The following is a 26036-nucleotide window of genomic DNA, read 5'->3' on the forward strand; positions in this document are numbered from 1 at the left end:
AGGCCATGATTCTGCTTGCTTGGTTCAACTGGGCCCTGCTAGATGGCTCCACCTATCCAGCCTAATTAGCCAAAAACTGAGCTGTTGAACCACTCACGCCATTCCCTATAATAACGCCAGGCATTTCTTTTTTCTGTAAATCAAACAGAAACGCGCAAGCAGCATTTTATTATCTCTCGTGATGCACGGAAAGTTTTTTTATTGCAGCTAGTTTGATTACTAGTGATTAATTGTAGTCAAATGCTCCCACATCCTCGGAATAATTTTTCGAATGTCCCACTTGTGGCGCATGTCGTGTGATACGTTTAGCTTAATTTCTTGGTCCATACCGGCACGATTCATATAGGCACAGCCGTCGCGGTTCTGCAACAAGCGCGCAGCTAAAACGCAACTGACGGAGTTGCGGGAATGGGAAGCAGGTGGTGTTCAAAGCAGCGCATCAGCGATAACATATGCCTCGTGAGATTGGGAGGGGCATGAGAGGGGCACTGAGCGAGAGGGCAAAGCGGCTTGGCAGAGGATACCATGGAGGGTAGTGCACATGAGAGCGAGCCCCGGTTTTCATAATCAAACTCATCTAACTCCGCTATTACGGCACCATTTCTAAAAATTCTCAAGGCTCCGTGTTCATCGTACACTCGTGCACAATTTCCCCACCACAATTGAATTTCGACCTCTGGGTGGTTTTGGGGCCCTTTAAATATTATTCAGAGCCTTTTTCAGTAAGTTTGAATGGTGTGCAATTATTAGAAACCTTTCAAATAGCGATATTTATTATACAAAAAGCAGAAGTTTAGTGGAAGATGGAAGCTTGAAGAGATGAAAAATTCATGAGCATGAGGTGTATTTTGAGGCAATGTTTTGATAAGCGGACTTGAAAAAGGCAAGTCTGCTTTTTAAAATGTTGCCTCCAGTGACACCCCGCATTCACAAATGTTTCAATATGTATAAAGTCCCCTTCGTCTTTGATTCATCTACGATTATTTATCAATATATGTTGTTACGATGCCAGAAATACAGGAATTAAATCATTGACCGAGAAATATGGTAACTGATTCAGTCCTTCAATATTGTTTGCAGGTTCTGTCAACCAATATCGCTGAGACAAGCATTACCATCAGCGATGTCACTTTTGTCATCGACTCCGGCAAGGTTAAAGAGGTAGGCGTGGCATTGTGTATAATTAAAGATCTATTTTTTCGGACAGGATTTGATTATTATTATTATTTGCAGAAACCGGAGGATGGAGAAAGTATTTGCCGTTTGTTTGCTTACCTGTGATTTCAAAAGTGTGTTAATTAAGCTTATGCAAATAGTAAATTTTAGGTTCAAAGTGAATTTTGATTTGGTTCCATAATTTTGAATCAAGTTTGAATAGTATAATATCACATATTACAAAGAAAAATAAACATATTTGTTAGACCCAACTAACCTGCACAATACTATTTTTAAAATGTAAACAAGGTATGTGCAAATGTCATTCCTTTGGGATCAAGGGAAGTCTAAGCAACTTTAAATAGTAGCAAGATTAGACTTTCAGTAGAAGGCAAGTGACAACCTGTAAAATGCATTGCATTTTAAAATTCAGCATACTTGGAGCACATAAGGCGGTATAAGATTTAAGAGAGTATAACGCTGAATCAATGTGAATCTAATGTTTAACCTTGAAGTGGGACTTTGCGGCAGTGCAGATCTTCCCTGGATAAAGGTGTTAGTGGTATAGCATTCCTTTACTGCAGTGAAACCATATTTGCAGGTGGAGGTTCATGTTCATGTGAAAATTTTCTCATTCATGTGAAAATTTTCGATAATTTAAGCATCATTGAAGTGCATTCGTATATTCAAAGTACTTAAACATCCGCCAAAGTTTAGTTTTAATGCTTTATAGAGTCTGTATTGTTCTCCCAACATCCTTCTCAGCTGTGAACACTTAGTGTTTCAATAATGATGCTCAAACACCTTGACATATTTGTTTTTGAGAACTTCAATGTATTTAGTGTAAAGCAACTGCTCTAGTTTCTTTCAGTTTTCTTACTTTTTGCCATTTCTATCTATTGGATTTGGTTTGGCCAATGCAAGAACCCTAAAAGCTCACTTTCATGTTATCGGGATCTTTTCACCCTGGGAGGCATAAATTTTCTTGCCCATATGTCTTGCCAGGGAGGTTTTTGCTGCGGTGGCTACACAGGAAAGCACTTGCCTCACGGCCCTTGCACGCAAGGGTATGAACCAGTGAGGCACTTGTGCTAATGCCATACATATACACCATCGTTTTTTATTATCACCATCTTTTGTTATCTATTCACACCACACACACACCTTTCACGGCATGGTCATGATTTTATTACTTGTATGTTTTTACCCGCCTTACTGCGAGGAATTTTATGGCCCTTATACAGCCGCTAATCACAATCATTGTCCACATTCCTTGTCGCATGAACTGGCGCTCTTTGGCCATCAAATGGCCCTTGCGCCAAAAAACACCATATATCATCATCATCATCTTGCCCATATGTTAAAAAGACTGGCTGTGAAGCTGTGAAATTTAAGTGGCTGTTCATTCCCAATGGCTTATGGCTATGAAATTCAACCTCTCACCATGAGTTAGTAGAAGGTTTAATTCGTAGGTATAGGAAAATATAAGCTGGAACAAAATGCAAGTATTTCAAGATGCTTACAAGCTTTTACTTCTGTCACCCGCCATTGTGGTGTAGTGGTTATGGTGCGCTGCTAGTGAGTCGCAGGTCATGGAATCGAATCTGGGCACTGCAGCCGTAATTTCAACGGAGGCAAAAATGCTTGATGCTCGTGTACTTGGATTTATGTGCACGTTAAAGAACCCCAGCAGGTCGAAATTTCTGAATCCCTCCACTATGAGGTCCCGTAACCATATTGGGGAAATGGAAAACGGAAAAAATTTTTTTTGTGTGTACGTTCATAATTAGTCTGCTGCCCTCTACTGCTATATTTTGACAGAGCACTACTCGGTAGCAGGATGTTTAATCCGGATTCTAATGTATCTGTGCTTGTATGAACGTGCAGAAGTCCTTTGACAGCCTGACAGGCACCAGCCTGCTCAAGTCCGTGTGGGTGAGTCAGGCGAGTGCCATGCAACGTCGAGGCCGGGCAGGCCGCACCCGCCCGAACGGTGTCTGCTTCCACCTGATGAGCCGGCAGCGCTTCTGCAGCCTGGCTCCCTTCCAGCAGCCCGAGCTGCTGCGTCTGCCGCTTCAGGAACTGTGCCTCCAGGTGAGAAGGCTTGTGCAGTGTATTGTCTGTGGCCGCAACATTTGGGATTCCATGCCCACTGTCAACCTGAGAGTTTCGTGCCAGCTCCACCTTCAGAGCCACACTGCACCAGCATTATGTGCTTTCATGCTTCCCGAAAGAATGAGAAAATCTTTCTTTTTCTGTTATGTCACAAAAAAATGCAAGTGTAATGGGCTGCCACATCTACGCTAATCCGTCGGGTGTTGAAGAGATATTTGTGCAATGACGCTCTACTATTGCTGACCATGGCATGCATTACTAACAGTACCAAGATAAAAGGTACTACAGTAAAGCCTCGTTAGTTAGAAATTACTGGGAGATGAGAAGTCTTTGAATTGAGCGGGTTTTCAATTTAACAGAACATACAAAAAGTTAGATGCTAGGAACTTGGAATTATTCAAAGTATAATCAGGCCTGGTCTTTTGCTCTGTTTACTAGTTTGTGGCTCCAAGAGTTATGTTTTCTAGCAATACAAGGTCACATTTTTCCCGCAAACAAGGTGGACCGCCGGCCCTTGTTGCTACGGACGAAAAAAAATAAATGTCGTGATCAATTAAAATGCGCGTTTGCGAAAAATAAGACATCTTCACTGCAATACATTAGTGATACGCAGGCAGCGTGTCAACTGTTTGTCGCTGCATTGGCACGTCATGACGCGACCATTTGCAAATTTTTTATAGTAAAATGAAGACTTTAATAATAGACAGTGTGACCAAGTTCACCATGTTCTGGCTGCAAACATGATCATTGAAGCTTTCGAACTGAATTTACGGAGTAGACGTAGCAGGCAAGAACTCTGCCAGCAGTGCAAGTGCGCAAATATTTGAAGCAACCGGAACTCGGAGGTTCGCATACATCGCGAATTTCGCCAGATATTAATTTCTTTATATTCCCTGAAAAAATGGGTAAGTCATGACGCACTGCTGTCGTGAGAAGCATGCGACATGCTGCCTGCGCATGATTTCTGTGCTTCAGTGAAGCATGTCTTGTTTTCCGCAGGCGCACATTTCAGTTGATTATGAAACCGGTTTTTTGTTTTGTCTTTTTTACAATTTTATTTTTCGTGCTGGAAGTATCAAGGCTGGGGTAATCCAGCTGCCTCTCAGTAGTATTGCTACAGTACATCGCCTAATGGCTCTTAAGGGCTGTCGTTTGTGCGGTTTTTAGGTGAAATCTGGATCGGGAATGGATGCACTGAACCCAAAGTTTTCTAATTAACCAAACTGGTGCTGACCGCCCCTTAAAATTATCTGCTCAAACTTATATTACAAAATACAGGACAGCTGTAATACTTTGAATTAAGTGGGATTCAAAATAACTGAGTTCAAAAAATGAGGTTTTACTATACGCTTCATACATCAGGTGTAGACGAACTTAGGCTAAGAAAGACCTCCATAACTACACCACCCATAATGTGATTTCTTTTTTTTCTTAGAATAATAAGGGAAGTTGCAGTGTGTCTTGTAAATAAACAAAGGTCATTATTTATAAGGTTGCTCAGGATCGCATAGCATCTCTTTGTTTTCATTTTTTGGCCTCCAAGATTATTTCAGCCCCCCCCCGCCGTGGTCTAGTGGCTAAGGTACTCGGCTGCTGACCCGCACGTTGCAGTATCGAATACCGGCTGCGGCGGCTGCATTTCCGATGGAGGCGGAAATGTTGTAGGCCCGTGTGCTCAGATTTGGGTGCACGTTAAAGAGCCCCAGGTAGTCGAAATTTCCGGAGCCCTCCACTACGGCGTCTCTCATAATCATATGGTGATTTTGGGACGTTAAGCCCCACACATCAATCATCTACTTGGAGGCCATTTGAAGCTAAAAAAAAAAAAACCAGTCGTGCCACCTATTGTTTGGCCGAAAAAGCTTCCACTAGTGTTTGACGATGATGACACTCGGCAAAGCGCGCTTCGAATTATCCTTAGAGGCAGCAATTTCTGTTCAATTTAATGAATCGTTTTACACATGGTCTCCTATGCACTGCGAATTGGACAGCGGCGACCGTTTCAAATTATCCAAAATTTCGAATTAACGAGCTTTCACTGTATATCATTTGTGTGTACGAGATCTGAAATGAAATAGATAATGTCAATGCTTAGCATAATGGCAAGCTGCAGCACTTACAAGGGTCTTTGACAGCAAGGCAGCAGACGATGGTGAGCACCGGGTCAAGGCACTTGAGCACAGCTGCATAGAGCACCATTTTTCCCAAGTGTGGCTTGATGGGAAGGTCAAGCAAGTGAAGACCCATCTCTGTCAGCTGCTCAGATGGGTCCAATGCATCTATTGTCTGCTCCAAGAAAAACACAACGGAATCAATGTTCCGAACAATTAGATTAAAATACTGTGTCATTTGAAGGCCTTAACCAGTTCATGATTCACTCATATTTGCCACAGCCCCCCCGCCCCCAATAGCAAAAACTTTTCAACACTGCTTCAACAGCTGCTCTGTTCACTTTGGCGCACTCAAACATCCACATAATGAACCCGGATACAACGCGAAGCATCGATTACAATGAAGTAAACGAATAATAGTCTTGGAATAGATACAGTATAGATACAGAATAGATACCACCCATTATGTGATTTCTTTTTTTCTTAGAATAATAAGGGAAGTTGCAGTGTCTCTTGTAAATAAACAAAGGTCATTATTTATAAGGTTGCTCAGGATCGCATAGCATCTCTTTGTTTTCATTTTTTGGCCTCCAAGATTATTTCAGCCACTACAAGATGACGAACTCCTCAGCACACGTACGAAGTGCCGCACATGATAAACACATAGGCAGAAATGGCCGATACACGTAGGGGGCGGCCATTTTGGAAATGCTGATGGCAATAGAATGACCGTATTCATTTTTTTTTCGTACTCGATTCTAAGGCGCACGCGATTTATCAACTCGCTTAACCGGAAAAAAGGTGCGCGTTAGATTCGAGTAATTACGGTAAGTGTTCTGGAACTTCTTTTAGTGTCAGGAGTTTATCTAGTTCACTTTGTGTACTTTCGGTTATTTATGCCCGTAACACTTTTGGGAAATAATTGCAAGGTAATATATAGTATATTTGTAGCCATAGCTGGCTGTCTCATGTACGCAGTGCTAACCACTCAATCTTATTTTTGCATTTCAAAAAACCACTACAAAATATACCCACATAAGGTGGGAAAAATGTCAGACACTTATAGTTTGAGTCTATATAAATTGCGTGCGAGCCGTAGCTTTCGAGTAAAAGTAACACTTCTCCTGCAAACATGATGTATTATGGCTATTTTTGTGCAACACACACTTCGACGAGAAGAGACAGACACCACGGCACAATTTATAAGGCCATGCAATTACAAAATCACAGCATATACACGGAGTGAATGATGATGAGAGAGGCGAAGCGTTCATCTATGCATTCGTCTATGCGTTCGTTGGTCTGTCCACCCATGCATCTGTTCGTCTGTCTATTCGTCCGTCTGTCCGTGCGCACGTGATTTCGTTCGTCCTTCTGTGTATCCATCCGTGTGTCTGTCCATTCTTCCATTCGTGCGTTCATCTGTCCAATTGCGCACAGTTCTATCGACCAACACCATCTAGAAGCTGAGTCGAGAAATGGTGACGAGACAGCGTCATCTATTCTACTATTCAGGACAATCTGCCAGTTACGCTTGATGCAGGACAAGGTTAAACTAAGAGTATCTTTGCCCCTAAAAAACATGCTCTAGCTGTTTTTGGGAGCGATACACCATTCTGGGCAGCGTTAAAAAATTGTAGCTGTCGTGTTGGCTCCTCGGCTGTCTCCAAGGTATACTATGTGTAACAAGAAGGTTATTTTCCCCACCCTTCTTTTTTAGTAGTCACCACCGCAGTTCCGTAATCTGTCAAAGTGAGCTACACCCATTAGCAAGCGTGTCATCATTTTCGTTTTAGGAATGAAGCTCATTAGGGTGTGGGTCATTCCCTCTTCTGTAGTAGTAGTAGTAGTAGTAGTAGTAGTAGTTGTAGTTGTAGTATGAAGCTACCTCTAGTTTTTTAATTGCTCAATAGAACGCATTGTGTGTATATGCCCTTGGAAATATCAGTAGATGGCGTTGGTGGTTTTCGTATAGTTCACGATTTCGTGTAGTTGGGAGACAGACAGGACGGACGATTTCGTATAGTTGACGGGTGGACAGACAGACAACCAGACAGACGGGCGGACGCTTTGCCCCACTCATCATATTCACTCCTTGGATATGCTGCAAATTTGTTCCCTGAAGACGTCTATCGCGTCGTCTTCTTGTGACGGCCTTCGATCTTTGAAAGTGTGAAGTTTTTATGGCAAAATCTCTCTGGGGCTTTTATTGGCGGTCAGCGCAGTGCCGTCTACATTCAAACAGTCCAAGAACAAACACGATTCTGCCCCACTACCCGGTCTTCGTTTCTTCGGCCCGTGTCATGAGCAATTTTTCACCATTCATCCCAATAGTTTCACTATCTTTTCCTTAATATTATCCACTGGCAGGCTTTTACAGTCCATATTATTCTTTGACGAATCTTTCCCACAATAAAGCTCACCTACAATTTTCACATTATTTGCATGAGCGTAGAGAAGTCTTAAAACAATGTGTCTTCAGTGTGCAGGTGTCTCAAAAGCCTTAACTTCAGTGTTTAGTGTTACTTCCTTATCGAAATATGGAACTGTGTGCGATAAAAGAATGTAAAGGCCTCAGAGATGTAATAGCCGCAATTACACTTCAATAATGTGCACTGTGCTAACATGCACACGTTTAACGATGACAATACGCCCTTTCACGGTAAAGCCTCCCCCGTAGCCACAGGCGCAAACACTGTAGACATTGTCGACTTGAAGCAGCTTCGATCGGGACACGCTGTGTTTCGAAAAGGTGTTGTAGCTGTCGAGCGAGAAAATCCATGTGGATTTCTCAGAAAGAAAAGGCTCTTAGTTGCCAAAAAATTGGTCATGTACAGTGATCAGGACAGGGTCGTTATGGTTCAGGCTCAGGACCCCAGACCAGGACGAATTTTTCGGCTACTAAGAGGCTTTTTTTTTCTGAGAAATACGTACGGATTTCTTTGTGGCTTCCTGCTGCAAACTGGTAGTTGTATTCTGTTCCTCTCTTAACCCTTCCGCCACCTTGCTAGTTTCCGCAGAACTTATTTGCATTATCTATTGAGCGAGCATTGAGTGAAAATCGCGCCCATGCATCACAATTACTGCGCACTTGTTAAAACACGTTGGTGTCATCTTTAGTGACCGCTACCGTTCACATAGCTCAGCGAGACTGCCATGAACGCCATCATGACGACGGCATCGACGCAGGTCACTCGAATTGAGGTGCGCATAATGCTGATATGGTGGCAGCCATTCAGGCCAGTTGCAGTCTTCCGAAGTTGTTGCATTGTCGAAGGGAGAGCTGACTCCAAGAATGTCTTTGTCTTCAGCTTCCTCTTCAAGTTGGAGATAGAGAGGTACTCTTTTGCTCCGTTCGAAGATGCTACAAATACAATGGGCGTTCTTGTCATACATGTTTCGCGCATTACTTTTGCCATTTTATCAGAGGCGATCTCCTTCACATGTCCGTTTCAGATGCGAAGCAGCTTAGGGTGGAGCTCAATCCGGTGTGCTGCGTCACCACCCTTATAGCGCATGCGCGTCCACTCCTCCTCTTTCGCCTCGTAACGCTAACACAGGCACCGTCTGCTAGCGAGTTTGTTGATTTAAAAAAAAAAAAAAATGACTGATTGTGCTGCATAACCGTTCACAGGCCACACTGTATATATTGGCTCTGGATATTGACCTCCCAGGTAATGCTGATAAGAGGTTTATTCTGTGCGCTGTTAACAAATATTCACAGCGTGCACGTTATCTGAAAGCGAACTGCTGGTCTTTGTGTCCATTCGGAGTCTTCCATCTCTTATTGCCCATTAGCAGCGATCAGCATGTTCCAGTAGGAAACACCGGTCCACGACTGTGTGCTTTGCGCCGCCCCAGGTTTCTCTCCGGCGCAACGCTATGCTGAACGCCAGCGTCAACGTCTCCGCCAGTGTAAGCGTTAGCCCCATTGCTTCGCATCTTCACATGGTTCCCTTTTGCAGGACATGGTGTAATTATTTTTTCATGGATGTCACAAGGTTGAGTTGTTTCTTTCTTAAAGAAATGACAACACTGCCATGATCCTTCGCTGATGTCATGGCAGCACAACTTCCTCGTGACCATTTCAGAAATCGACGGCCTCGTTGAATCCTCCTATGTCGATGTCCTGCTGCGGGAATTTCTTTTCGTCAATACCACTGATATCGGACTCATAAACCCGTTGTGACAAGTAAGAAAAATCGTCTCATAAACATCTCTTCTCAAGACACAGATATGATTGCTCGCATAATGTCCAACTTGCTCCTCGACAGATGATGGTCTTTGGAGAGTCGAATGGTGATTAACGCTTTCTTATCCGACATCGAATGGACTCCGCTGTTATTTGGCATTACTTTTCAGAATCGGTCCGATCCAATCAGAAGACTTACTTTGGGTTCGTAGGTGGCGCTTAGGAAAACAACTGCAACTGCCAATGGTTGACTTTCTCCAATGACGACTTCGTGAAGATTGTGCGTATTGAAGATTCAGTGATGTCGCCGCAGATGAAAGAAATGACAGCTTCTATATGGACTACTTACGAGAGTAATTACAGAAATTAAAACAAATAACCTTTTAAGCACTGGAAATAGCGGGTCGAGTCAAATATGCGAATTAAAGTTCTTCCTACGAATAGTCTGGAGCCACTTGAAAAATTTTCTAAACGCGGCCACTGGTAATGACCGCGGAGTGATGAAATCTGGGTGATTCAGTTAACGAAACCGGTGCACGAAAGAGCCCATCTGCTATTCACTTCGAAAACACCCTCGATGATAAGTTAAAGGTTGTAAATTGTGTAATCAGCTAACTGTTTAATATATTTAATTACTGCCGCAAATATTGTTTGTGCACGTTTGAAGATGCCTTCTGCCAAAGTAAAGGGAACACCGCAGGCAGCATGCGGATGCATCCTTTCTGTAATTTCTTCAAACACCTGGTATATGAGACTCGGGCCAACTACGGAACTGCCCCAGGCTCGAGCTCGACTTGAGTCTGTAACTCATGGACCCGAGCCCGGCCCGGGCCTGATCTAACAATGCCTTGCCCGGCCCGGCCCGCAGGGCTGGTTGGGGCCGGTCTTTCAGGCCGGCCCGGGCCCGTGCAGTGCTCCAGGCCACGTTTTTCTGACTGAACTTGCCTAGCTCCACAGCACTGCACCTTATGTATGAAATGGAGTATAAGAAAGGAAGACGCAACACTTCCACCATGACAGGCATTGACTGGTCTGCCTGCCCAAAGGCCATTAAGAGGTCATTAAAGTGCAAGGATGCACTCCTAATACAGCAATATTTGTTTGTTTGTTTTGCCTGTGACGAGAGCACTTTGCCTCTTTTTACTTCGCTGCATACCACTTCTGTGTAGTCTTTTTGCTCTACCAATGGTGGCAGACTGGTCTTCTTATTGAGTGAAAAGTGTGAAAAGGTTTGCTGAGTGACTGCCAGGACAACAGGCTGGCAAGGCGTGCTGGTACAATCTGCAAGTGTGGATGCTTGGGATAGATCTTATGAGAATGGAGCTCCTGCTTCAGTCCTTTGAAAACATACCGTAAAAACCCGCATATAGCTCGGACCCGCATATAGTCCGGGGTGTAATTCGGGGATAGCAAACGTGAGAAAAAAAGTTTTCACCCGAATATAGTCCGAGGAAAATGGAAAAAATGCATTTATTGACATTTCATTCATCCTCGTCGTCGGACGCACTCTCTTCCGAAGCTCCCTTGTCGGAAATGTTCTCCCACAGCACATCATCCTCAGTGCCATCAAGCGCGTTGGAGATGGAGCACTTTTTGAAGGCGCGGCAAACGAGCGCCTCTGGAATGCAGGCCCAAGCCTCGACTATCCACGAGCAGAGCATCGCTGGCGAGGCCCGTTTCAGCCGTCCGGCAGGGGTCACTTCTGGTTCTCCGGACCTCATCCACTCCACGTACAGGCGCTTGACATGGTCCTTAAATGGCTTATTAAGGCACACATCAAGCGGCTGCAGCTGTGATGTCATCCCTCCCGGGATGACGACGAGCTCGGTGCGGGAGTCGCGCAGCAGTCGCTTTACGGAGTCGGCCAGGTGACACCGAAACGCGTCGAGCACAAGCATCGAAGGGAGCCCCAGCAGTGCTCCGGGCCGTCGACACCACACGGACTTTATCCAGTCAAGGACTAACGATTCGTCCATCCACCCCTTGTCCTGGCAGCGGACGACGACATTTTTCGGGAACTTCTCCCCCTTCGGCAGCGTCTTTCGTTTGAACACCACGTAGGGTGGCAGCTTGCGACCGTCAGCCGTGCAGGATAACATTACAGTCACCCGCGTTTTTTCGTTTCCAGTCGACCGCACGATAACTTGCCTGGAGCCTTTTTGATGCACCGTCAGCGCCGAGGGCATATCCAGGTAGACCGGCGTCTGATCCGCGTTGCCGATCTGGCCCAGCTGAAAGGGGACTGCCTTTCGCAACACAATTATGTACCTTTGAAAAGCCACGAGGTGCTCTTCGTAGCTCTCTGGTAGCTTCTGGGAGATCGACGTACGCCGACGTAGGGAGAACCCAGCGCGGCGCATGAAGCGAGACACCCAATGCTTGCTCGCTTTGAAATCCTCCGGCTGAATGCCTTTGTCTCGAGCGATCTCCCTTGCCTTCGCTTGTAGCAGCTCGATGTTGACAGCGAGATGTGCAGCTCGCTGCTCCCGCACAAAGTCTGTGAGTTCTCGTTCCACGTCAGGAAATGCTCCATTTTTTGGTCCGCGGAAACTTTTTCGCTGGCCGCTGCATGCAAAGAGGGCTTCCGCCAACCGCGAATGCTCCGCTCGTTGACTCCGAACTGCCGCTCCGCGGCACAGTTGCCGATGGTTTCGGCAGCAGCGATAACTTTTCTTTTAAAAGCAGCAGAGTACTGCCTGCGCGGTCCTGACATGGCGTAAAATCACAGGAGCAAAATCGAGGCCGTCATTATGGGCACCAAGTTGAAGCAAAGGCCACTGACCAACTGACCAGTTAAGACTAACGCCGCTAACACTACCTAGCGCAGAAGCGCGCAGACAGCTGATGATGATGATAGCACCGCGCTATGCCGAAACCGAAACTGAATTTGGGCCGAAAATTCTTGGGACCCGCATATAGTACGGGGCCGAAATTTCGCACCCTAAAATCTAGAAAAAAACCCCGGGCTATACGCGGGTTTTTACGGTACTACTATTCACAGTTTACACTGGTTAAACAGAGCCAGCTGGGACCAGGAGAGTGTGTTCGGCTTACTGAGCGATTAACACGAATTCAGCAACCAAGCCAATCATGTTAGGGGCAGTTCAGTTTGAAATGTTTTTGTTCACAAAGAGTTTATTGTATTTGAAAGTGCTCAATCACTCTAGCAGGTAAAAATTATGCACAGCAAGCTCAGAGCACAAATGGCCTCGCTGTACGTGAGTATATCAGCAGCTGATTCATCTAATAAGAGAGATGTAGTTCAAGCAGTTGCTCACTATCATAGAGACTTTTTTAAGTTAGAATAAATATTTTGTAATGGTATATTATTCATTAATTTCATTGTATAATTTCAGTAAAAATTAATTTCAGTAAGATTGTTCTGTAGTGTGCCAGAAATTCATAGCTTTTAATGGGCACCTTCAGTCCACTTTTTGTTATTTTTATAATCAGTGAGTTTTTATACAAGTAAAACCACAGTGCGATGTGAGTTCTAGCATACAGTTGACACTGCAATGAAGGCACAGTGAAAAGGTGCCCACGTAGTGGCAGTGATTTTGTGGGGGACGTCTCATGACGCAGTGCCCTAAATACAAGTGTGCATATATACAGAAAATTTTGCAGCTTTTTCATGATGTACAAATATTCATCTTATCCCTCTGCAAAGTAATCTGTACCTTCCATCATTTGTATGTCCATGAACTGTTTTACCTGAAATTTACACTTTGTTCTTGTGTTGCAGGCAAAGCTCCTTGTTCCACCTAATGTTCCTATTGCCGACTTTTTGGCTCGAGCTCCAGATCCTCCTGCATTCTTAGTCACAAGGACAGCTGTCACCCTCCTGAAGGTAATTCTTCCAAGTCCTCACCAGAGTGTCCAACCATAAGAATAGCTGTTCTTGTTTCTTAGGTGGCGTGGCCACATCTTCAACAAAGTTTGTACTGTTAGTATCGCAGATGTGTTGTGATGTGTGCTGGGTTGCGTCTAACATATATGAGATTGTGCATAGATTGAACTTGGACTGGACAGTGTCCAAATAACCTGGCCACTTTGTAAACGAGAAAAGGGCTTTACCAAAGCACTTTGCCACTTACCGTATTTACTCGATTCTACCGCGCCCTCGATTGTAACGCGCACCCGATTTCCACCGCGAAAAAAAAAAAAAAAAACGTAAGACGTCGATTGCAACGCGCACCGATTTTTCTCGCTGGCCCGCACGATCACACCACTCGAAAAAACGACTCCTTTCGGGAGCGTCTTCCATTTAAATATGAGGTACGGGCGAAGCTTGTGCCTATCTGACGTGTAACAGAGCATTGCCGTCACTGTAGTTTTACCGTGGACCGATGTAAGTACGCGAACTTGCTTCACCCCCTTCTTCTCGACGGTTGTGGTGCCAGGCATGTCGAAGTAAAGAGGCGTCTGATCGGCATTCCCAATTCGCCCAAGCAAATAGCCGTTGTTGCGCCGCAAGTTTAGGACGAACCTCTGAAAACTGTGAAGCTTTTCATCGTACTCCTCCGCAAAACTTTTCGCATATGCATGTTCCCCTTCGGAGGGAAAAGCCTTTCCTCTTCATAAAGTTAGTTAGCCAGCACCTGCTGGCTTTAAACTGGCTCCGCATTAGACCTTTTTCTAAGACTTATTGCATAGCCCGCACTTGGAGCAGTTCTGTCGTCACGGGCCATGAGGTACGTCATGAGGTCGTCACGGGCCATGAGGTCGTACGTCATGAGGTCGTCACGGGCCATGAGGTAAATATGAGGTACGGGCGAAGCTTGTGCCTATCTGACGTGTAACAGAGCATTGCCGTCACTGTAGTTTTACCGTGGACCGATGTAAGTACGCGAACTTGCTTCACCCCCTTCTTCTCGACGGTTGTGGTGCCAGGCATGTCGAAGTAAAGAGGCGTCTGATCGGCATTCCCAATTCGCCCAAGCAAATAGCCGTTGTTGCGCCGCAAGTTTAGGACGAACCTCTGAAAACTGTGAAGCTTTTCATCGTACTCCTCCGCAAAACTTTTCGCATATGCATGTTCCCCTTCGGAGGGAAAAGCCTTTCCTCTTCATAAAGTTAGTTAGCCAGCACCTGCTGGCTTTAAACTGGCTCCGCATTAGACCTTTTTCTAAGACTTATTGCATAGCCCGCACTTGGAGCAGTTCTGTCGTCACGGGCCGCTGTGCCGCTCGCTGCTCAAGCACATACTCACTGAGCAGCTCTTTAATTTGCGGAAACCGACCCTGTTGTGGTCCACTGAAGCCTTTGCGTGAAGCTTTGCTCTCGACAATCTTCTGCTTTTGTTTCCCCCGGTCCCGCACGCACGTTTCGGAAACTCCGAACGATTGCGATGCGGCCCGATTTCCGTCCGTTTCTGCACACGCGATGACTTTTCTTTTAAAAGCGGCATCGTGGTGCACTCAAGTTTTTGGAGTCGGCCCTTCCACGCCGTCGATGCTAATGCACTACTAGATGCCGAACTCCTCAGCACACGTACGAAGTGCCGCACATGGGAAACACATAGGCAGAAATGGCAGGCGCGCCATGCCGACGCACGTAGGGAACGACCATTTTGGATTTGCCGATGGCAATAGATTGACCGTAATTTTTTTGTTCGTACTCGATTCTAACGCGCATGCGATTTATGAACTCGCTTAACCGGAAAAAAGGTGCGCGTTAGATTCGAGTAATTACGGTACTTTGGTAAACGTTGCATGAAATTAAGTGTCTTGCTGTCAGTTTCACTTAGCTAAAGCTTGAATTTGCTGAGGATGCTTGAGCTTAGCCTATGCCATACCATTCCATGCTAAGGTTGATGTAAGGAAATCTATGAAGTTGCTGGAGTCAATGTTCAGTAACAAATCACCAGGCGCTTGGCAATGTTGTGTTGGCTTGATACCACAGCCTGTATGACATGTTACCCATCATACCAGAGCAACCAGTCAGTAAGTTCTACACTGTTGCCTGCTAGAGGTGCTTGTATAACGTTTGCGAGTTTCTTTACCTTTCCCGTAATGGCTTTTAATTTTGCCTGTGGTTGTTGCATATTTTGTCGTTCAATCAGTTGTTCATGCTGTTGTGCCTCTTGTTATGTTATGCTCAAACCTTGGTATAACAAAGTTGCATGTTACTCAAAAGTATGTTCGTTATACAGTGAAGTGTCGGTATAACGAACTTCAGGGGGCCGTGGCAATTTGTTCATTATTTTGAAAGGTCGTTATTGTGAAATCCCAAAAATTAACCATAAATACTGTGGGCATTTGTTATGCACTTCTCATATATGCATTATCATAATCATCATCATCTGTCTGGGTCTCTGTCCTCATTTTCACTGGGTGTCACCACAATCATCATTGAGTGTGTACGCGCTCAGTCTCAGACTGCCCGTTCACTGCTCAGCCCTTGGGCTGAATAAACGCTGTCTCAACCCAGACGTCATATGTGGTGGAGGCGGATTTTCGGTCCTCGGTCCTCTCCCACCTCGTTCGACTCTCTGGAGCTGCGTTCAGGCCGCCGATTGCCCCCACTATCTGGCAGCATGTCACAGAACAAGCCTGCCAGTGCTTCTGCCATCTCTCCCCTGCTGTCTTCAGCCGGGCCTCCTGTTTACGTACACAGCCACCAGCGTGATCCCCCTCTCTTCGCTGGTATTAGCGGGGAAGACGTGGAGGACTGGCTCAGTGAGTGTTGCTAATCGCTGGGACGATAGCACCAAGCTCCGTTACGTTTCTTTCTACTTGGCCGATATGTGGCGAAGACATGGTACTTTAACCACATCATGGACATACCCGACTGGGGGACCTTCGAGTAGCAGCTCCGTCGCGTTTTCGGCGCACCGGCCATTTGGTCCGCAGTCGCGAAAAGAACTCTCGACACTCGCCAACAACATTCTGGTGAGTCGTACACGTCATACATCGAAGACGTTCTTGCGTTCTGCCGGTGTGCCAATTCATCTATGGTGGAGTCCGAAAAAGTATGCCACATTTTGAAGGGTATAGGCTTTGTTGCCTTCAATGCTCCAGTTGCTCAGAACCCAGCTGCCATAGCCGACGTCGTCACGACATGTCAGCGCCTCGATACTCTGGACTCGCTTCGTCTACAACCAGACATTGGCGAACATTATTCCATGACAAACAGACCTCTCCGTGACCTCACAAGAGACATAATACGTGAAGAGTTGCAGAACATGGGTTTCTCACCTTCTCTACCGCGTTCTCCACTGTCTACTGGAGCGGCATTACGCGACATTATCTGGAAGGAACTGACATCTTTGAACTCTCTGGCTCACGTCGGGTCACCCGCGTCTCGGCCCATACGAACCTACGCGCAGGTTGCTGTTACGCCTCCTAGCGAAGTAAACACGACGTTGCTGCTACCATCGTAAGCGTTGGTCGCTGCCGCTTCTCCCCTCAACTTTCGTTCCGCTTTCGGTACAGCCCGCATTTTTATTGATGGTATCCGACACCGCATTCAGTTCACCATCCTGACTGACTGCTCTCACCAATTAATTTTAGGGGGGAACTTTTTTTCTTCTGCCTCTGTGGCTATTTGCTGTGGCCGACGCATCGTTCACCTCACTGACACGGACTACACGCTCAACGGCGACACACAGAGGCCACTTTGTTTGACAGCTGCAGAAGATACCGAATTACCACCAGGTCGAGCGAATTGTAACTATTACTTCCAAAGACATTGACAATGGCGACGTCTTGGTCTAACCATCGTTTAGTTGCGTCGGTAAAGGCATCATTCTCACTTCCAATGTAGTTCGTTTTCTCAATGGCTCCACACTTGTCACTGCCGTGAATACAACATCCGAAAAAATTCTACTTCCTCAGAACACCACGGTGGCCTGCGTGACGAATCCCGAGCCTGCGTGCGTCGTGCCACTTCATGCCGTCTCTTCCAACGACAGCCACAACTGTGAGCCTGCTTCTTCTTCCGCCTTTACTGCTGTCATTAGCGACGACTTGACACCTTCACAGGCGTAACAGCTGCTTGCTTTGTTAAAGAAACATGCAAGTTCCTTCGATGTTTACTCCTCGACGTTAGGCCGCACCACTACTACGACGCATCGAATCCACACAGTTGGAACACCTGTTGTATGCCGCCGGCCCTACTGCGTGTCTCCTGCTGAGAGAAAAGTTATGGAAGAAAACATAGCTGACATGCTCAAACGAGAGGTAATTCGCCCTCATCTAGCCCTTGGTCGTCGCCTGTGGTTCTGGTTCGAAAGAAGGATGGCTCCGTGCGCTTTTGCATTGATTACAGGGCGCTCAACAAGATCACTCACAAGGATCTGTACCCAATGCCTCACATCGACGACGCCCTTGATTCTCTACAAGACGCAAAATACTTTTCCATCCTCGACCTGCGTACCGGATACTGGCAAATTCCTATGCACAAGGAGGATAAAGAGAAAACCGCATTCACAGCCCCCGATGGGCTATACAAATTCAACGTTATGCCTTTTGGGCTGTGCAACGCGCCCGCTACATTTGAACGCATGAGCAACACCGTGCTGCGCGGCCTCAAATGGAAGACCTGCCTCTGCTACTTGGACGACATCGTCATTTTCTCGTCAACGTTTCCTTTGTACCTGGAACGTTTGGATGACGTTCTGACGTGCCTTGACGCCGCTGGTCTCCAACTCAACACCAAAAAAGGCCGTTTAGCCACAAGAGCTATCAAGGTTCTGGACCACGTCGTGACCAAAGACGGAATTCGGCCGGATCCGGACAAAATTGCTGCCGTGCTTCGCTTTCCACGCCCCGAAAGGCCGGAGGAGTTGCGAAGTTTTCTTGGTCTCGCCTCCTATTTTTGGCATTTTATACCGAACTTCGCATCAATAGCGGTTCCACTGCACCAGCTTCTTGCTTCGATGTGCCCTTTCTGTGGTCGGAAGAATTTCAAACAGCATTTCACCTTTTAAAGTGTGCCGTTTGAACAGACGTTCGAACAGACGCTACATACATACAGACGCTAGCGGCCGTGGTATAGGTGGCGTTCTGCTCCAACACGACACCTCTTCACAAGAGAGAGTAGTTGCATATGCCAGTAGAGTACTAACCGTGACCGACAAGAACTATATCATAACTGAGCAGGAGTGCTTGGCTGTGGAAAAGCTCCGTCCCTATTTCTACGGCCGTCATTTCATGATCGTTACGGACCACCATGCCCTATGCTGGCTTTCCACGCTGAAGAACTTGTCTGGACGCTTGGGTGGATTCTACGTTTACAGGAGTATGACTTCGATATCATTTACAAGTCGGGTAAAAAACACCAAGACACCGACGCCCTTTCGCGCTGCCCACTACCAAATACCCAGCTCAGCATCGGTCAAAGTTCGGCCATCACTTCTACTGCAGAGCTCGCGCTCGCCTCAATAGACCAGCTATTCTCGAACGACAAGCACACATTTCACTCCTGCCAGTTGTCTGATCCGTACTGTAGGCGTATTATGGACCGGCTCTCAGGAGCTTCCCATACACCTAACGCCCGGCATCGTCGTCAACTCTTGCGATTTAAGTTGGAGAATGGAGTTCTGCACCGTCACATCTACCACCCTGATGGTCAACGCTGGGTTCCCATGCTACCACGCTCTCTTCGACTTGACGTGCATAAAACCTTCCACAATGACTTGACTGTCGGACATCTTGGTGTTAAAAAAACTCACAACCGCATTCGAAGACGCTTCTACTGACCTGGTATTTTTACTAGCATCGCGCGCTACGTCGGTTCCTGTGTCTCGTGCCAGCGTCGTAAAATCCAGACAACTGCATCGGCCCGGTCTCTGCAGCCAATTTCATGCCCCACTACGCCATTGGAGGTTGTAGGTATTGATCTTTACGGCCCTCTTCCCATCACATCTACAGTCGAGCCCACTTATAATGAACCTGAGCGGGACGCTGTATCCGTTTGCTGTATCCCGAAGTTCGTAGTAAATGAAACACAGCTTTTAGAAAGAGTTGCGAGTGAAAACACAAAATTTCTTTGCCTCAAAACGTCCTTGATGCACATGTTTCGAAGAACAGAAGCGATAAGGGCAGTCTCAAGTTCATTTAAAATGGCAGGGTGCTCGTTTGCCGGGCCCTGTGGCATAAGCTGCATGAGGCACTAGCTCCAAAGTTTCGGCGTTCTCGCAATCCAATTCCTCCAAATCGCTCTCACCACGTAGTTCATTCACAATGCCCCAATCTGTGCACGGTTCCGCAGTGTCGGCATCATCATCGGCCGTAATTAAACCATCGCAACAGTTGTCCCACCCACTCTCCCAGGTCGGAGTCGACGACGTGCTGCCACAAATCGCCACCGCAGGTCTGAAGCTTAAGGCTCGGCATCGGGCCCATCGTCGACGAAGTCGGCTTCGCGAAAACAGTTTTGCACGCATGCAGTCGTCACTGCTACCCACGAAATATTCACCATCTCCACAGTTAAATACCGGGACGCCCGAAGCGGCAAGTTGGCTGCCAGGTGGTCAACAGCTATGAGCAAGCGCTCCGCAATGCGGCACCTAACGCGCGGATTAAGCTCTCACTTTCCACGTTTTTTGGGGGGCAGGAAAAACCATGCTAGTCCTACTGTCGGCCATTATGACCACATATGCACACCAAGAGTGAGCAAGACACACACACACGACACACATGCCAGAACGCGTGGAACAGCTTTGGGCCCGTTTACAGTCAGAAAACGAAACTCATTCGAGCCAGCGTGGCGGACATCGCGGAGCGGTGAAGACTGGCGAAGGGGTTATGATCAAGATAGGAGAGCAGACTTGCGAGAGAAGGGCAAGGAGTTGCGATAAAGTGAGGGGAGGATGCGGCGGGAGGGCGACGTTGTATATCAAAACACACGGGAAGGAGGTAAGTTGGGTAGCTTGCTTGAAAGGTCCGCCAAACTCGCACATAGAGAAACATGAGAAGAGTGCATGCGCGCGCAGAAGTCAAAGCATGGCCACCTGGATCGGTGCGCGGCGCTGTTCGAAGAATCAATGGCTGCGGTTAAAAAATCACGAACTTCGATATTTCGCGATTCATTCCGCGCAAATTAACAGCCGTTTTCGCGCTTCTGCATGTCCGTGGAAGGCACGCTGAGTTGAGTGCAAAGTGAGCGAGAAGAAGTCCTAAACACGAAACGAATCGCAAATTATCAGAGTCGATGGGGTAGCGTACGCTTGTGCACTAGACGCAGACTATCAGATACAGTCGGTGGTCGACGATGTTGGCAAATGGTCTGGCCCCTCCAGGCCGGCGACACCAACGACAGCATTAGCGATCAAAAACAGGGTAGATGGCCGATTGGTCTTCGAAAGATCAGTGGCAGTGGGAAAACACTGGCCTCATCTGGCGATGCGGGGTGCTCAGAGTAGCGGGGGGACAAAGGACGGAGGGGTGCGTAACAAAAAGCAGTCAGGCCATGGAGGAAGGAAACAACTTTCTTCCTCCATGGGTTGGGGAGAGCGGCAACTAGAGGGTCGCAGAGGCAGGGTCGGCGTTTAACAATAAGAATGTATGGGCACCTCGTCGATGCCCAATCACTGGTCGAAATTGGTTTCCCGGGAAGCTGGCAGACCATTGACTCTTTTCGCTGTAACCGATCAGGGGCGCTCGGAGACGTTCGTTGTAAGTGTGATTTCGTGCCATTGAACCCATGTATATTTCACGGTCACGCAGATATTGTTTGTTTTAAGCGAAAGTTCGTTTTAAGTAGGGCCGTTATATGTGGGCTCGACTGTACTGGCAAACGATAGATAGTGACCGCTGTAGACCACTTGACACGCTACGCGGAGACATCTGTATCAGCTGCCTCTGCTTCTGAAGTTGCCGACTTCGTTCTCCACGCCGTCATTCTGCGCCTTGGCACCCCTCGTATATTGCTGAGTGATCGTGGAAGGGTGTTCCTGTCAGAAGTGCTAAATAATGTATTGCGCGCCTCTGGAATAACACACAAGACAGCTTCAAGGTACCACCCTCAGACCAACGGTATGACCAAGAGGTTTCATTGTACTCTTGCTGATATGATAGCCCAGACCACAGTCTAGACCACAAAAACTGGGATACTCTTTTACCATTTCTCACCTTTGCTTACAACACGGCCGTTCAGCGCACCACCAGATATTCATTGTTCTACCTCATTTATAGATGTTCCCCTACTTTCTTCCTCGACATTTTCTTTTTCAGCAGTGACGTCTACTCGTCTCTGTCTTCCAGCGAGGAATACATTTCAAGACTATCCCGGTGTCGCAATCGTACTCGCATCAACACGGAAGCACGACAGCAAGATCAAAAAGTCATTTATGACGCATTCCATCGCCCCGTATTCTTCCGAACTAGTGACGAGGTGCTCTTTTTCACACCTATTCGTACACCTGGTCTGTGTAGCAAGTTTCAACCACACTTCATTGGGCCTTACATAGTTATCGAGCAGACTTTGCTCGTTAATTATCGTGTGACCCCACTTGTCGTCCCAACAGACCGCCGTGACCGCACCACAGAGATCGTGCACGTGTCTCGCGTGAAGCCGTTCAGGCGACGTTCTCCGTCACATTGACTTGCTACGGCCTGGTTGGCCGCTTCGATGTGGCATTCGGTATACGCTTTTTCTCATATATGCATTATCATAATCATCATCATCCGTCTTAGTCTCTGTCCTCATCTTCACTGGGTGTTACCACAATCATCATCGGGTGTGTGCATGCTCGGTCTCAGACTGCCTGTTCGCTGCTGAGCCCTTGGGCTGAATAAACGCTGTCTCAACCCAGACATCATAATACTTATTTTCCAATGACTTACCTTCACAACTGTAGGTCCTTGAACTCATTTTACATGAGAAAACTAATGCCCCCAAAAATTCACGTTTACTTTAAAGAAGTCCGTGAATTTTTTTCTTTCTTTTTTTTTTTGTTTTCCTGACGCGTGCAGCACGCACTTTGCAGCACGAATGCCTCGAGCTCATCTATATTCTTGTGGTGCGATTCAATTCTTTGGTCACAGCAGCCTGCTTTTTGCCTTCCAGTTGCTGAAGAATATTCACTTTCTTGCTTAGCAGAAACGGCTTCCGCATCTTCATTGCAAGGAGAGATGAACTTATTTGTAGTAGCACTGCAGCACGAACGCCGACTTGCTTTGCGGACGCGATAAGTAATCACCGAAAAGCGATGAACACGACTGACAAACAAGCCCTCCTAGAGCACATGTAGAAGTGACTAAGAAAAAAAAAAAGGGCTAAAAAAGAAATTTTCTCACGTTTCGTTTTCTGCTCCCTAACTCTGCCTCGCTGACCTTGCCCTCCCGTGTTGCCCTCGCCCTTCGCCTCTGCGCTTGTAAACCTGCAGTGTCGGCGTTTCAATAACAACAAAAAAAAGTCTCCTTTTCATTTTTTTCTTCCCTCCGCACTGTCGCGCGTCTCCCGAAGAGCAAGGCATCCGTTCGCTTTGTTTGCTTGCGTACCGCTCCGGTGGTCGCGACGAATTTCAAAATGTGAGTTCGTAGTACTAAAGCGTTGTTAATATGAAGCGGAACTAAATTAATGCTCGTTATTCTGAGAAGTTCGGTATTCTGAGGTACGTTGTAGTGAAATAATTTTACATTGAAACTATTAGCAGTCAGTGCAGGATTTTTTAAAAGTTCATTAATTCTAAGAGTTCGTTGATGTGAGGTTCGTTGTACCGAGATTTCATTGTATCTGAAAATTTGTTGTGAAGATATGTTCCAACACTATACAGTAAACCCTCGTTATAACGAAGTCAGCGGGACGACAAAAAGTTCATTACAAGCGGTAATTCGATAAACGCTACTGCCTCATAAAAGCAAGCACAGCTATATTGGCCATGACAACTTCCCAGAAGTGGTATTCAGTGAAACAGACCATTATACTCAAAAAAGTCCGTCAGCTGGCATTGCCGGGTGCTTCGGCTGGGCGCGAGGAGTGCCTGCTCCAGTTTGTTCAGGCAAATTATGAGGTCATGGTCGCCGCCCGCGCACTCTACTCTATTTCGCAACAGACAGAGGCTCTCCTGCGTTTGTGCCGCTGTTGGTATTTTGCGAGGCTGGCTGTTCATCTAGCGGCTCATATTTCTCATCGGGGCCTCCAAGCAAGTGGACTATTTCGTCCGGCTGTCGACCGGGGCTTTGCCGCCTTCTCCAGCGTCAGCAAAGGAAGCTTGCCCTCCCCCATCGTGTTAGCACCGAATAGCTCTGTAAGGCGTCCTTTGCTTTGTTTACATTCTGATTAAGTTCGGCCCGGTGTAGTGTATGCGCGCTTTGGCAATAGTTTGTAAAAGGATGCCACCTCGTCCAAGTTGTAAACGTCTTTATCTGCGTACTGCTGAAGTAGGGGGCTCTGCTGGTGCTTGCGCTATCCGTCCATGATGTCGCAGTGCATGGCTGCACTTTCACCAATGATCGATTTCGAAGACACGTCGTGCTGTCTCTTGAAACGTTCAAGCCAGCCATTGCTGCACTTGAAACCTTGCTTGCCCACTTTTGCTTGCCCACTGGCGGCTGGCTTGGGCTTCAGCTTTCCCAGTTAGTGCAGGTTCATTTAAAGGAAGGTTTGCACTTCTAGCGTTTTTCAGCCATTCGAGAAGCACTCTTTCCACTTCAGGATACATAGAATCACGGTTGCGCTTTCGGTTGGCTGAGAAACTCTTCTCGAAGCTGCCCATTACAGCATCCTATTCTTCAGAACAGTTGATAATGTTCACAGTGGTATTATGAATGGTCTTGCGATTGAAGACTTCTGCCTGCCTCGTTTTTTCACCTCACATATTATTACAGCATCCTATTCTTCAGAACAGTTGATAATGTTCAAAGTGGTATTATGAATTGTCTTGCGATTGAAGACTTCTGCCTGCCTCGTTTTTTCACCTCACATATCAGTTGAACTTTCTGCTCCAATGTCAGACACTTTCGAGCGGGCATTGACGGTGCCATTTTTACTTGACAGTGACTAAACACACACGATGCGCATACACAACGTCACAGGTTCACACAAACCTCGCGCAACACACGCTCACGTGTGTCTTCCGAACACGACTCCGTACTGGCCACGTGACACTACCGACATAGCCAGTGGCATAGCGGTGAGCAACCGGCATGTTAGCGAGCGCCTCCGGCAGTTGTCTCAGTACCGGAGTTGGGTGAGAAAGGGGGGGGGGGGGTAAAATCCGCGCCGCAGAGACTCATGCCATCTCCACCAGTCTCCACTGGCACGCTTTAGCCTGACGCTAGCGCGAACATTGCTTGATCAGCGCAGAAAAAGGTGCTCAGCGCGAGATGTCGATAAAAAAAGCGCGCGGGCACTTCGGCAGGGTGGGTGGTTGCTCACCCGCTTTTAGCGCCACCGTGAATACGGATTCCCAACTTGTTCAGTGATTCACAACTTCCCTTTAAGCAGAGCTAGCTATCGACATGCTTCGAGTAATTCAGTCTAAAATACATGTATTGGGGTCGGGCTGCTTGAAACTTTGATAAAAGTGATAATTCGAATTCGTTTTAACAAGGGTTTCACTGTATCTATTCCAAGACTATTATTCGTTTACTTCATTGTAATCGATGCTTCGCGTTGTATACGGGTTCATTATGTGGATGTTTGAGTGCACCAAAGTGACCAGAGCAGCTGTTGAAGCAGTGTTGAAAAGTTTTTGCTATTGGGGGCAGGGGGGCTGTGGCAAATATGAGTGAATCATGAACTGGTTAAGGCCTTCAAATGACACAGTATTTTAATCTAATTGTTTGGAACATTGATTCCGTTGTGTCTTTCTTGGAGCAGACAATAGATGCATTGGACCCATCTGAGCAGCTGACAGAGATGGGTCTTCACTTGCTTGACCTTCCCATCGAGCCACACTTGGGAAAAATGGTGCTCTATGCAGTTGTGCTCAAGTGCCTTGACCCAGTGCTCACCATCGTCTGCTGCCTTGCTGTCAAAGACCCTTGTAAGTGCTGCAGCTTGCCATTATGCTAAGCATTGACATTATCTATTTCATTTCAGATCTCGTACACACAAATGGTGTACAGTGAAAGCTCGTTAATTCGAAATTTTGGATAATTTGAAACGGTCGCCGCTGTCCGATTCGCAGTGCATAGGAGACCATGTGTAAAACGATTCATTAAATTGAACAGAAATATCTGCCTCTACGGGTAATTCGAAGCGCGCGTTACCGAGCGTCATCATCGTCAAACACTAGTGAAAGCTTTTTCGGCCAAACAATAGGTGGCACGACTGGTTTTTTTTTTTTTTTTTTAGCTTCAAATGGCCTCCGAGTAGATGATTGATGTGTGGGGCTTAACGTCCCAAAATCACCATATGATTATGAGAGACGCCGTAGTGGAGGGCTCCGGAATTTTCGACCACCTGGGGTTCTTTAACGTGTGCCCAAATCTGAGCACACGGGCCTACAACATCTCCGCCTCCATCGGGAATGCAGCCGCCGCATCCGGGATTCGATCCTGCGACCTGCGGGT

General features: G+C 46.7%; 1 protein-coding gene across 2 annotated transcripts in view; it reads left to right on the plus strand.

Moving 5' to 3' along the window:
• LOC119188296 (3'-5' RNA helicase YTHDC2) overlaps positions 1-26036 on the plus strand; it is a 94936-nt gene that overhangs the window by 41146 nt on the left and 27754 nt on the right. For both annotated transcript variants that reach the window (XM_037436267.2, XM_075865068.1), the window contains exons 15-18: positions 1081-1161; positions 3043-3249; positions 13316-13420; positions 25342-25507. In XM_037436267.2, the coding sequence (XP_037292164.2) occupies positions 1081-1161; positions 3043-3249; positions 13316-13420; positions 25342-25507 (559 nt within the window). The remainder of the gene's footprint in view (positions 1-1080; positions 1162-3042; positions 3250-13315; positions 13421-25341; positions 25508-26036) is intronic.

The sequence above is a fragment of the Rhipicephalus microplus genome, chromosome 1 (genome assembly GCF_043290135.1).
Source record: "Rhipicephalus microplus isolate Deutch F79 chromosome 1, USDA_Rmic, whole genome shotgun sequence".
Taxonomy (NCBI): domain Eukaryota; kingdom Metazoa; phylum Arthropoda; class Arachnida; order Ixodida; family Ixodidae; genus Rhipicephalus; species Rhipicephalus microplus.